General features: G+C 45.2%; 1 protein-coding gene across 7 annotated transcripts in view; it reads left to right on the top strand.

The window, feature by feature from the left end:
- The first annotated feature begins 1,936 nt into the window (after positions 1–1,936).
- NCAM1 (neural cell adhesion molecule 1) overlaps positions 1,937–13,291 on the top strand; it is a 103,211-nt gene continuing 91,856 nt past the window's right edge. For all 7 annotated transcript variants that reach the window (XM_032201940.1, XM_032201946.1, XM_032201944.1 and 4 more), the window contains exon 1: positions 1,937–2,216. In XM_032201940.1, the coding sequence (XP_032057831.1) occupies positions 2,165–2,216 (52 nt within the window). In that variant the 5' untranslated portion in view covers positions 1,937–2,164. The remainder of the gene's footprint in view (positions 2,217–13,291) is intronic.

Below are 13,291 nucleotides of genomic sequence, written 5' to 3'. Positions count from 1 at the left end.
GACAGACACAATTGCTGCTGGTTTTAACCCAGGGAGAGAACTCAATCCAAATTTTCCATTCACTTTTGTTTATGCCCAGAACCCAATGAAGTCAAAAATCGAACCCTGACTGTGTAATTTGCCCCTTTTATTTTACAGATTAAGGAAAAAAATGCATGGGCATGGCCCATAGGCTCCTTTAAACTGATTTAACATTCTCTACAAGATGATACTTCAACACATGCAAGTAATACTTTTTTGCAGGTATACTCTGACTTTTGTGGAGATGACTCAAATTTCATGGAAAAGACTGACACGAACAGTTGCAGCTTCCAAAGTATCATTATAGCCTCATCATTCAATATATAATGACCTGTGCACTCCCAAGATCTCTTATGAATGCTATAAATGTAATTTTTATGAGGTTGCTACCTACATAGATGCTCTTTGTAGTGAATGGAAAGAAACAGACACTTGTGCAAGGCCTCTGGGAACTAGAACTAACTGCAAACTGGTTCTGACAGTGCTAATAAAAGTACGACAGCTCTGTCTCTTCTCTTTAGGAAATGATCGGGCTCTCGTGCTGCTGAATGGCGAGGAGTTTACCGAACTGCTCAGGGCAGAGGCAGACATCCCCCAGTGCCAGGAATCCAGCTGGTGTCCAAAGACCACCACATCTCACAAAACCACATTTTGTTGCCTTCTGGAGGGACTTCTACAGGACAAGCTCATCACAAGAGTTGATGGCAGAGTTGAGGGAGCAGCAGATGGTTTGCCACTATGTTTTCCCACATTTGTCAACCAGCAGTTGAAAGGCTGGAGAAACAAAGTGGGAGTCTTGCAAGATGTTTTGGCGTGACGGATGGCAGAGATCCTGCCTCTCTGCTCTACAGCCACCAGTTCATTTAATCCACTACAGGTGTGTAATAATTGATGTATGCTCTGTATGCTCTTCATTATGAGAGAAGTACTTTGTAGGTACCAACATTGGCTTACTTAGGACAGAAGGCACTATTTCTTTGGAGGGTTTTTCAACCCAGATGCTGAGATGTTGGCTCTCTGTTACCAACATATATGACCTGAAAAATGTTCAATGGCCGCTGGGACCCATCCAAATGAGTGACCTCATGTTATGAGGGGGGACGTTGAGCCCAGGACTGTGGGGTGCGAGGGGCTGGGGGGTTTGGAGGAGCAGGGGGTGGCGAGGCACCGCACATGGCATGGCGCAGCAAGGTTGCTCTGCAGATAATCATTGCAATATGAGGCCGTGGGCTAGGCAGGCCGAGGCAGCAGAGCAGGCATGTTTTCAATCAGATCGCAATAAGTAATTTTGTTGTTTCTTCTAGGGAAGCATTTTTATAAAAGGGGAAGGGGGAAGGGATCTGTCGAGCAGAAAAGAGTTAAACCCAGAGAGCAGGCTCTGGCCTGGATTGATCCTTCAGGCCTGGGGTAGGGATGTGCTGGAATGGATTGACGGTATTAAAATAGCGTTGAAATACTGATGATGTATAACCGTGCTTAGAGGATATTGTCTTTATGTGGGGTGTCTTCGGCCTGCATGGTTTATAGCTGTCACTTTTCTGTCAAAGCCTGTGCCGGTGGGAGTCCTTCTCTATTCAGAACTGCCCATTCAGGGCGCTTCAAACTTCATTTTAAGACAGAAATTACAACCCATTAAGCCTCCCCATTTATTCTACGTGTTACCACCACAGCCCCCTTCACGGGGGGGCTGTGCTCAGCCCGGGGCCGGCCGCTCCGGCTCCGGGCTCCTCGCTCCGCGCCGGGTTTTGCAGGCGGCCGGCAGCGCCCACCGGTCCCCCCGCGGCGCACTATTTGAGGCGGGCGCGCGCGGAAGGACACGGCGGCGCGGTGCCACCCGCCGCGCGGGGCCGGTGGGCGGAGGGATCCGGGCGGCGGTGCTGCGGCCGCCTGTCAGTCACGGCGGCGGCGGCGCCGGGAGGCGGCCGGGGCGCAGCCGGCAGAAGGCGGTGCGGGGACGAGGCGCGGAGCGGAGCCCGTTGAGGAGCGGCCGGGGGAAGACGCGAATTGAGAAGGGAGGGCGGAAAGGAGGAAAAAATAAAATAAAAGCCGCGCTAAAAACCCGGGGGGAGAGCGGAGAGGCGAGCCGCGTTTCTCCCGACTTGCAGGAAAAGGTGCAACGGCCGCCGTCCCTCAGCCGGCTGCGATGCTGCCAGCCACCGCGCTGCCCTGGACCTTGTTTCTCCTCAGAGCCGCAGGTACGGCGGGGCGAACAATGGGGCGGCCGGGCGGTGGTCGTGGCCGTGTGGTGATGGAGCTGCTGCTGCTGCTGGTGGTCGTGCGGTGCCGGTGCTGGTGCTGAGGCAGCCCGGGAGGGGCTCCCGGTGCCCGTGAGGTGGGGGCTTTGTGGGGGGGGGGGGCTCAGACAATGAGGGGGGGTGTGAGGGGCCAGGGGGTGCAGCGCCGCCGGGTCCCCCCCCCCCACTCTCTTGCAGAAAGGAGAAGGGATGCGGCTGCAATTAACGAGCAGCTGCGAGGAATTAATAATTAAAAAAATAAATAAAATAGGGCGGGGGGGAGAGGGATGGGGGCGAGGGGAGCGCGCAGCGGCCGCGGAGGGAGCGGCGCCGTGCACGAGCCCCCCCCCAGCCCCCGCCCCTCTCTCCGGGGGGGCTGCACCTGCCCCAAATCCAGGCTCTGTGCCCCCAAATCTGGGCTGTGTGTCCCCAAATCCAGGCGCTGTGCCCTTCCCAGACCCAGGCTGTGCACCCCAAAATCCAGGCTCTGTGTTCCCACCCGTGCCGCCGCCCCCCGTCCTGCACCCACCGTGTGCCCCCCCCCCCAGCCCCTCGATGCCTCCTTTCAAGCATCAGTGGTCGAAGCCCCCCAGAACTGCCGTCGCCTGTGGTTCTTCCAGCCCCTTCCCAGCTTGTCACCTCTTGGAGCTGTTGCCCCGGCATTGCCAGTGCCCAGTGCAGCGCTCCCCGGCTGCTCGCTCGGGTGCCTCCAGCCCCCAGCGTCGTGTCCCTGCTCCCGGCTCGTGCCTGTCGCTGCTCTTGCACATCCCGGCTCCTTTTCACCCATCACTTCAGTGACTCCTCGCTGCCTCATCCGTGTGCGGGTGGCTCCTGATCTCCTCAAGCAATTGCCGGTGCTGTAGCTGGCCAAGAACCATTGTACGTACCGACCATCGCTATCTTGTGGCTCAATTCCAACTCCCTTCGTGCCGGACCATTGCCACCAGTGTGCCTGAGCCTGTTGCCAAGTTAACCCACCTGTTTAACATCAGCGCAACGCCCAATCTTAATGATACACGGCTCTCCTGTGACATAAGCACTATTATATACTTTATTATAGTTTTAAAAATCAGGATGACTGCTGATTAGGGAGCACGTATCACCAAACAAGGGGGATTGTCTTCCCATTTCCAGCACGGCTCCAGCTAGCTCTGCATCTGGCTCGGCCACGCCCTCCGATCACCATCTCTGCATACATTCTTCATCTCGACCCTTCCGAGATGCCAGACTGCTGTCTGTGATTCCTTAGCTGCCACCTCTCTGACACATTCACACAGGCTTTCTCAGCTGTGGGAGGAGAGAATGAAGTAGGTTTTCAGGGAAAATAGATGGGAGTAGGCAAAGAAAAACGATCTCTAGATCATCTAGTGCCCCGCTCAAATACATGCTCATGCAATAATAATAATTACGAATGCAGAGTGCCTGCAGAGCTGCACAACTGGAGCAGGACTGTTAAAGCAGCACAAAATGGAGAATGCAAAACCCAAATAAAATATTAAAAAGCCAGAACAAAGCAGTAGCACTGCTTATGGTAAAAGCAGCGTATCAGTTATGTTCTCCATGTTAAAGGATGCTTTGGTCTCCTAAAGCTTGCACCTCCTCCCTTTCTGCTGACTTGACCACGTCCTGGGGTGGAGGGCAGAGCGGGGCTGTCGCTTTGGGCTTTGGCAGCTGGGATGTTGAAGGCAGCGAAGGGGAGGGGCGCAGCTGTGATGATGCTAATAAAGAAACCCTCACCATGGTTTTCCAGTAGCTAATATGTAGGTGGGGGCAAGAGAGAGACGTTTTAGTGAAGAATACCTTATCAGAGCGTTGTCTGAGAAGTGGCTATGCGACAGATTGAGAACAAAAGCAAACATTTACATCTTTTAGAATAATTCTGTATTTTGTATGTATTCTTCTGGCTGGGACAGCGATGATTTAATTTACTGTTAAATGAAAAGTGCATTCTCCTGTAACTTAGAACTGGATTTATAGATACAGCAGATGGCTCATCTCCTTTCATTTACATCCTGAGAACTATGCTTTCTTAAATAATACAGTGTTCGACATAAACTTCATCCTCTTGGCATATGAAATTGAGAAGTCCCGATGTGAGTGTTGGTTTTTCTTCTTTTTTTTTTTTTAAAAGGACATTTAATATAATAGTAGTTGAATGAATACCCTGTTTTTAAGCGTTAAAAGATTGTGGCTGCTCTCCAGACTGAAAGTGCCTTCCCTTTTCTCGGCTCATCTCCAGAAACGTTTTACGGATAGACCTGCTTGCACTGGGAAGAAGTGATGGGTTTCTTGTTGGAACAGAGTGGCCTGGCTGTTTGTTTTTAATGTTTTTGGTGGTGGTTGTGGAAGTGTGTTTTAGGCTTTTTGGGGGTTGTTTTTTTGGTAGCCATGGGTTTGCCTTGGCTGGCTGACAGCAGAGCAGAACCAATCGATGGGGGCAGGAGGAAGGAGCAGTGCATCTGTTGCCATCAGTCTGCAAGGAACAGAGGAAAGCATTAGCAAGAGACAAAAGTACGTTTTATTTTCTCGTTTAAAAGGCTGTGCTGCGTTTTGCTCATTATTTCGCACATCTGTTGAGATCATTTCTGTAGAGAATGCTTGGTTTTGGTGTTGGTTTTTTTCTTTGTGCGTTCGTGTGTAGCTTTTGAAGTACTGGATTTGCAGGGCAATGCACTTCCGAATGAATTTGATCTGTCAATCACAATTCTGTTGTACTCACAACTCGCAGATTGTGAGGTGGATGTTACAACTCAACCATGCTGGGGAGGAGCTGTGTCCTCTGGAAGCGTGTACCACAGCTTTTACCCAGGGAGCCATCAGGTCCATTACAGCATTTTTGAGGTGAAGTGAAAAATGGTGTCTTTGTTTTCCTCATTTTATATCTTCACAAAGATCTGAAAAGTGGGATGGATTAAGTAGCAGAACTCAATTGTAAATATGAAAGTTTGAAAACAGCTGGGACAAAATTGTGTCTTCTGTCTTTCTGCACTGGCTTTCTGTAATGTGGAGGAGATCGGGGAGGCACCTGGCTGAGGGTGTGTCCGCAGCTCCCAGGCACCTTCATTGTTCTGAGCGCTGTCCTGCGCGTGTTTCCATGGGGCTGGGTGTGTTGGTTTTCATCCGTGTTCTCCAATTCTCAAGGGGGAAAAAAGAGCCGCTGGACAGACTTTTGTTAGACATGAAAATCACAGAAGCAAATTTGAAGGTCAGACCTACGCTGGCTCTGGCTTCTTTTGTTTAGGAAAACACATCACCGAAGTTTAAAGCCCTGGCTCATGCAAAGGGATGTAAATGAGGTGGGCTGGGGCAGTGCCATTATGCCCTTTCAGTTCATGGGGTTGAAATGCAGCTTCCCAGTGCAGCTGCTCATTTGGAGCGTGTTCTTTTGAAGTTCCCCCCAGCCACACGGTGCCGTTGGGGCCTTCCCAATACCCTGGCCTCGTGTGTCTGAGCTCCTGCTAAGTGCTGGCATGAGATGTGCTTTGTGGGGTTAAGTGTACAGTACAGGCCCCAAAAGCTAGTGGAACAGATAGAAAGCTACAGGTTAGAATACTTTTTTTCACTTACGGTTCAAATCTGATGGTTTTCATTGTATCTGTCTAAGAGAAAGATGAGACAGCAGGTAATTGCTATCCACAGTGAGTCACACCTGTGGCTTCGGGACCTTCCAAGGAGAGATGAAAGAAAAGCATGTGTCAAAACGTGTTGGGGTGCACAGGGGAGATGATGATGTGTTTGAAAATGACCCAAACTAGCCGACAGGTTTGGTTTTGGCCTTCTCATCTGAGATTGCTTTTGTTTTATCACATGATTTATCCGTATGAAAGATTCTTCTGAGAAACTATGGTTTGGACAGAGAAATCTGGTGGCCTTAGGCCTGGTAACTTCAGATCTTCAGGCAGCTGCTGATGGAAAAGCTTATTTTTTTTGGAATAGCTCTTAATGGAAGGTTTTGCCCAATTAAGCACGTGCAAATTACTTTAGAACAGCAGAGTTGTAATTTGCCAAGTTTGGTCCACAGATAGTTCACTTTCTGCATGGTAGGGATGTTTTTATTTGCAGTGTGGAGGCAAATCTGGGGATGAAAGTGGCTTTGGATGCAGTGATGGAGCTCCTTCCTCTGCATGGCGGTGTCGGGAGATTCTGAGCTTCATTCTTGTAGTTGGTGACCGCCAACACATGTTTTGAGGAAATGCTGAGCTCTGCCAGACTGTTTTGGAAAGTGGAGTGAGTCAAATTCTAGGTTGTAGGAGCACTTTTTGGAAGCAGATAGAGTGGAACGTCTGTAGGTTGCTTTCAAGAATGACTTATGTTATGAGGTTTGAAAATACATAGTTGTTGTAGACCCTGAGATAGGAGCAAATGAAATGAACACACAGCAGGCATTGGAATGATCATCTTTGCAGTAACACGTCATTCAGCTTCCTAGGCAGCCATCCTTCTCCAACAAGAAGAGGGGTGTCATGAAACCATGCCTCAGTAGCTACTCCAAGGAAGGAGCCGTGAGGAACATTCACATAGCACTGTACTTCTGAGCTGGATGAGTTGCCCAAATTCTTAAGCCATCACACTGAAAAAGTGAATAGTTGGTATGGATATTTAGGACGCTTGCCATTGAGATTTGTAAGTCAACTGTGACTTGCATCAGAAGGAAGGCGGTCCTGCTACATTTGAAGAAACAAGGTGTTTGCTCCTGAAGATGAATGTGCCTTGACTTCCTACAGGATATTCCAAATTAGACCTCGGATTTAGAAATGGGAGAGAGAAGTGTTCCACCTAAGTCCGTGATAGTTCAGCTTTTCTGCAGGACAGGTTCTGTGTTTCTTCCCTGTCCAGATTCCTGAGGTACTGAAGGTCTGTAGAGGATACATCTGCCCCCAGAAATATGTAGCAAATGTGCCCTCATTTGGCCTGAAGTCAGGCCCCCGAGGGACCCAAAACCAGGGGATGACAGAAGCTGACCCTACGGCTATTTCCGCCAGCGATTCGTAACAGCCCGGATGGAGTCCTGTGCCGGTAAATCTGATGCAAGAAAATTAAGTTTAGTCTAGAGACAGTAACGTGATACGTGTTGTGGTTGATCCTCCAGTTATTTCCATCCCATGTCTTATGGCAAGACAGCTGTAGAGATCCGCGGGATGTGTTGTGAAAACTGGGAGTTGCTTGATTTAGTACAAACGTGGTAGAAGGATGCGAGGGAAAAATTGGAAAAGGCACTTGAATTCTGAACAGAACATATTTGAGATTTGTTTCATAGACCAAGGAATAGATGTTTCAGAAGCTGTATCGTCTGCTCCCCGCTCTGGGAACCAGGGCTCTGGGGAGTATTTTGAGAGGGCAATGGGCAAAGTGCCATGTGAGGTTTCAAAATGCAGAAGTAGTAAAGCCTTGGGAGAGAGTTACTTGCGATGAGTGAATGTAGTCCTGATTACCTCCTGATAGTCCTGTAATCCTGAGTTAAATATCCATCACCTTCTCATCTTATTGTTTGCTAGGACAGAACACACATAAGGAAACTCTTCAACGTCTTAAGTGTTCCAGAGTCATCAGTCTCATAATTTATTGAATCTAAATTATTTTGTTCTCTTTACAGTCTACTCTTGAGACCTTTAGAACAAATGGATCGTTGTCAATGAAGAGAGATAGTTCTCAGTATTCTTCATTGCTTTTAAAAGTCTGAAGGTCTGGTGATTCCTTAAAATCTGCCTATAGAGCCTAGCACTGGTGAGGACACATTTGGAGTGCTGTGCCCAGTTTGGGCTCCCCAGCAGCAAACAGATACGGGCTTCCTGGGGAGAGTCCAGTGAGGGGGCTGGAACATTGTCTGCAAGGAGAGGCTGAGAAGGCTGGGAGAAGAATCTGTGGATCTGAATGGGTGTAAATACCTGATGGGAGGGAGGGAAGAAGGAAGGCAGGCTTTTCTCAGTGATGCCCAGCAGCAGAACAGGAATCATGGAGCAGAGATTGTTCCGACATGACTTCCTGCATCCCCACAATGGGACCCAGCATGGTGTCTGCACCCTGGGTGCCTCTGTCGTAGCACCAGCACCCAGCTGCACCCAGTCCTGGGCAAGCTGCTGGGGCTCCGGCTGCCTCTGCCTGCTTGGGCCTTGGCCCAGAGCCCCCCCAGCCCGGCGGCTCTGTGATTTACATGCAGGTACTGCTGTAAAAGGGCTGCAGGAGGCACTTGTTGAAAGATTTCATCTACTTTGATTTTTTGTTGTTTGTATTACTGCTACCTATCAACGTTGAAATCTTTAAGGTAAACAGGAACGTTAATTATTGGTTACTTTAATAATAGTTTACAACACTCACTAACTTGAAATGCCTTTCCAAGGAGGGGGAAGGGAGTGTTTAAAGCTGGGCAAAATGATTGGGAAGTGTGTGAAGTGACGGGCAAGAATAAGAAATAGGATACTTAATGTGTTTAGACTGCCTTTTGACCTGATTTTGTATGCTGTATTGGCACTCGAGGTGCAGGGTTCTTGCCGTAGGAGATTCCAGGCTGAATTGTACAGAGGTGATGTAGTTGAGCTGCTGCTAAGTGATGACAAATTGTGATGAAAATTTTAACCAATGGAAATAGAAAATTGGTGTCTTCAACTCTGAATGGGCTTTTCAGATGGCTCCTGGAAAAATGTTTTGAAAAGTTACTGGAATTGTAACATATTGGGACAGAAATTAGTTTTGCAAAATTTTCTTGCTTTATTTTAACAAATACATGCACATTTCTTTACAAAAAAAAGGTGCAACTATTTACACTGGATTTATAAATGAGATCTTTTTAACAAGAAGACTGAGACATAGGATGCACTCAAATTTAAATCCTACTTTTTTTGATGCCTCCCTAGCTAGTATATCCAAGGCTGCATTTAAATATGATACAAAAGATGAGCAGTCAGTTCGGTATTGTTTACATAATATTGGCAAATTGGTCTTAATGTGTGGTATTATTGCATAATCTGATGTTTAAAATAAACAGAGGAAATAATTGAAGAAACCTCGGAATTTGGAAATGCTTGTTGGTGGTTCTTCACATCCCACTAAAAAGCAGGCTGTCTTTGCATATTAATCACTCTTTCAAAGGAAGTTTGCCTTATTTGCATTGTGCATGCACTGAGGAGTCCCATAGTGTGCCTGAGAAAAAAAAAGGGAGGGGGGGGAATTGGAATTGTTGTTCTGAAAAGGGTTTTTATTCCATTCAAGTGGAAAGACTGAATGCAGGAGAATTAGTGCAGTGTTTTGTGGAAGAACAGTCCCATTTGGTCATCGCGTTTCATGTGGAGCAGTCCTGGCTTGTAAGGAGGCTGAGCGCTGGGGGTAGGGTTAAGAGGGGAGTGACTCATCGTCCTATGATGTAATCTACAGGATGCAAGATCCTCTCCTCTAAATCTGTAAGTACTCCTTCCATTTTCAGACCATTAGGATTTAAATTAAAATATTAGCAAAATATTTAGTGCCTTCCTTTTATGAATACAGTGACCTAAACACCAGGCCTCTGAGACCTTTGGAAAATAAATGGGAGATGTGAGGACGGGGGTCATCTTCAGGTTGCATGTTCTGGCGTAACAAGATTTCTTAGGGCTCGTCTACTCCGTTGGTAATGTGGTTTTACACTACCGCAGCTGTTACTGTGGAGAAAAGTGGGGTGACACATTAATGAGTCTTGTTCTCTTTGCACTTTTTGTCTTCTGGCTGCAAATTTAGGGAAGGTGAGCTTTTCTTTTGCGTTAGATGTCCTCATTTAAGCAGGGAAAATGTCTGACAGTCTCAAAAAACAAACCCAAAGAGTAAGAGCAAGCCAAAACAAAAGCACACACATGCACCATTTTTACTTTGAGATTTTGAAACTTGAATTTGGGGATGGTAGAATTGTAGAATCAGAGAACATCTGGAATTGGTAGGGACCCACAAAGATCGAATCCAACTTCTGGCTCCACAGACTACCTACAAATGAAACTGTGTCTGAAGAGACGTGCTGGAGATGTTTCACTGAGTGATAGTCCTCAGACTGTTTCGCTTGGTATCCTAAATGGGAAGATGTACAGATAAAACGTGCGTGTACGTAAATATACATCTTTTCCACTGCAGTGGGAACTCGATTTTGAAAGGAGCTGCTGCACAATGAGTAAGAACATTGGTGTGCCAATTGAGTCTGTGATTGTGGTGGTTATGAGTAGTATCATCAACAGCCTCTGCTTTTGAAGTACAGGTGAATTGAAATCAATTCCTGTGTTGCTGATGTTTATGCTGATGGCAATGAGGAAATACAGACATCTGTTGAAGGGACAAATTGTAGCTGGGCTAACTAATATAATTGCTCTACTTTCCAGATCCAAAGATGTTATCATGTGCTTGTGTTTAATCAATAATATTGAGCTCTACTGTTGCTGAAGTCTTTGGTGTCTCCTTTCTTTTGCTTATCCTTGAATTATGAACTACTTGGGCATATTTTCTTACACTGAAATTAATTTTGTTTAGCTAGAAAAATACCAGGTAGTTTCCTTTTAATGGCATTGACAAGGTGCTGAATGAAGTAGTGTAAACCAGGGGAGGTTTAGAAACAGTTCTCCTCCTCTGAAGTAAAGACAGGAGAAAAATCTCGTGTTGGTATTCTGGCTGGGGTCAAGTTGCTTTATCTGTAAAAATCTTTCCAGAAATTAATTGCAAGAATGGAGTTTTGGGTGGTTTTGCTGCCTTCTGTAATACAAAATGATCTTTTTAGCTGAACAGATGGTTATTTTTTGTTGTTGTTTTGCTTCTTAATTGTTTTTGTGACCATGAGGATTTAAGCGTCAATTTGCTAATGCTATTACAGCAAGAAGACAGGAAGAACACTTCTCTGATTTGCTTTCACAGCTTTTGTATTTTAGTGAGAAGGACAGATTTACAGTGTGCATGCACAAGCACAGAGATTCCAAGATAGAGATGGAAAGATTTTTGTGACGTATGTAATCAAAAGTTTTGCTTGTATTGTGTTGCCGTTACCTCAGCTATAGTTAGAAGAAAAACAAAAAACCCCAGGTGATAGCTTTCCATTGCTTTGTTCATTTATTTTCTTTGTATGTTTACATACAGCACTTAGCACTTGCAGCGTTCACGGGTTAAGTGTAGCAGCAAATAATATATACAACTAATCTTAATGCTACTTTTATCTGTGATATCTTTTAATTAGAGTGATTTTAGAGTTACTGGATGGTTGTGCAAGGTGTGGCATTGTTATGATAAAACCGCATTTATACAGTCAACCTCTGTGTACTTTGAAAGCTTTTTAAATAATCCATTTAAAATCTTTCTCTGTTGCTGGGTGTTGAAATAGCACTTATCAATGTGCTTAAAACATTCATTTTGTGCAGTTCATGATCTAGAATGCAAAATGCATGCTGACAGTATTGGCTAATTATGATTTTTCAAGAACTTGATTTTCTGTTTTTGAATATGTTAATACTGGGAGAAACAGTCATCAGACACTTGTGTATACCATTTTAGAAAATATAATCAACAGCTGCTTGTCCAAGTAACTTATTAAATTATTATAAGCCTGCAAAATTCAAAAGAACAGACTACTGTAAACATATTTCAATTGTGGTGTTTTCAAAAGATAATCTCTTAGAAGTATAACATGCTTTTAGGGATTGTGAACAGACATAAAGAATTACTGCACAATTCCCCAAATCCTTTTGGAGTTTAATCTGTTCGTGATCTGTGGGATGTGACTTGAAGGTGTTCAGCATCTATGACGTGCTCCCTGGCGGTTTGGTGTTTGTTAGAGGAAAACAGTCATCGTGGAATACTGTTACGAATGTGTATGTGTATTTCTTACTGACACTTAGTTCACAAGATCGAGTGGATACTAAGGAAGTCATTGTAAGGGGAAAATCTATAACCTTACTGAATTTTACGGAGAGATATGAATCCTGTTCAGTTTTTCTTCCTGTTGTCACTAGCAGGATTTTTCAGCCTTGGTCTGTAAGCTGAGTTGTGCTTAAGAAAACTCATTGACCTCTAAGAAGAGGTTTGGCATATGGAGTAGAGATTTAATTTAACATGGATTCACTCCCATGCTTTGCCATTGCTTTTTGCAGATTCCCTTTTGCTGGTTAGCTCTATCATTTTTCTCTTTTTCCACCAAAATGAGTATTTAATAAAATACTTAATTACTACAAGCAAATTTAGAGCAGTTTGTGCTTTATGGAAAAAGTACTGCAAAGAATGCTACAAACTTCTCTGTTTGCTTGTATTTATAGCTAGGAAAAGGCTGCCATTCTATGCTTCAGATTATCATGAATTGCACATTAAGGATATGTGGTGACATGTTTCTGTTTAATAGAATAAAAGTCACTTTGTCTAATCCTTGAAAATAGAATAAACCAGTTCAATTGGAAGGGACCTACAAAGATCACCGAGTCCAACGGCCCAACTACTTCAGGGCTAAGCAGAAGTTACAACACTAGTAAGGGCATGTAAACCTGCAGGCTGGCCAAGGACTGCATTTCCACTACGTGGGCATTCCTGTGAGCTGCAGTGGGTTGAGGTGATCTTTTCTACACCTGCTGAAAAAACAGATTTTTCTTCAATGGAAAGGGAGGTAAAAATAGCCTAATGAAGAAGCATTTTTTCCACACCAAACTTGCCTTAACTGCTCACACTACAATTCGCTGGGCCTGCTGTGTGCAATAATGATTTGCTGTGGATTCTCAGGAAGAAGTATAGGGCATTGACTTATATAATGATCTTTTCCTACTCAGAAATATTAGATGGTAGCAGTGTAAGTAATGAAAACACTTAGGCTGCCAACATTTTATGGTATTTCACACGTTCTGTTCTGCTGTAGGAATGATAATCTTTCTCTTCACTTATGATCAGCAAATCTGAACATCATCAAGTAATTCATTAACCAAACTAACACGTGTCACATCTGTCACATCCCATATTCTTTCATTTGGTGTCTCTGCCAGAAGACAATTTGCAGCATACTGAAGTGTTTTGGTTTGGTTAACTTTTTTAAAAAATACACCTTTATTCTCTGTTTTGGT

The sequence above is a fragment of the Aythya fuligula genome, chromosome 22 (genome assembly GCF_009819795.1).
Source record: "Aythya fuligula isolate bAytFul2 chromosome 22, bAytFul2.pri, whole genome shotgun sequence".
In the NCBI taxonomy this organism is placed as follows: Eukaryota; Metazoa; Chordata; class Aves; order Anseriformes; family Anatidae; genus Aythya; species Aythya fuligula.
Note: the sequence above shows the minus strand (reverse complement) of the source record. Positions and strands in the feature narration are given on the sequence as shown.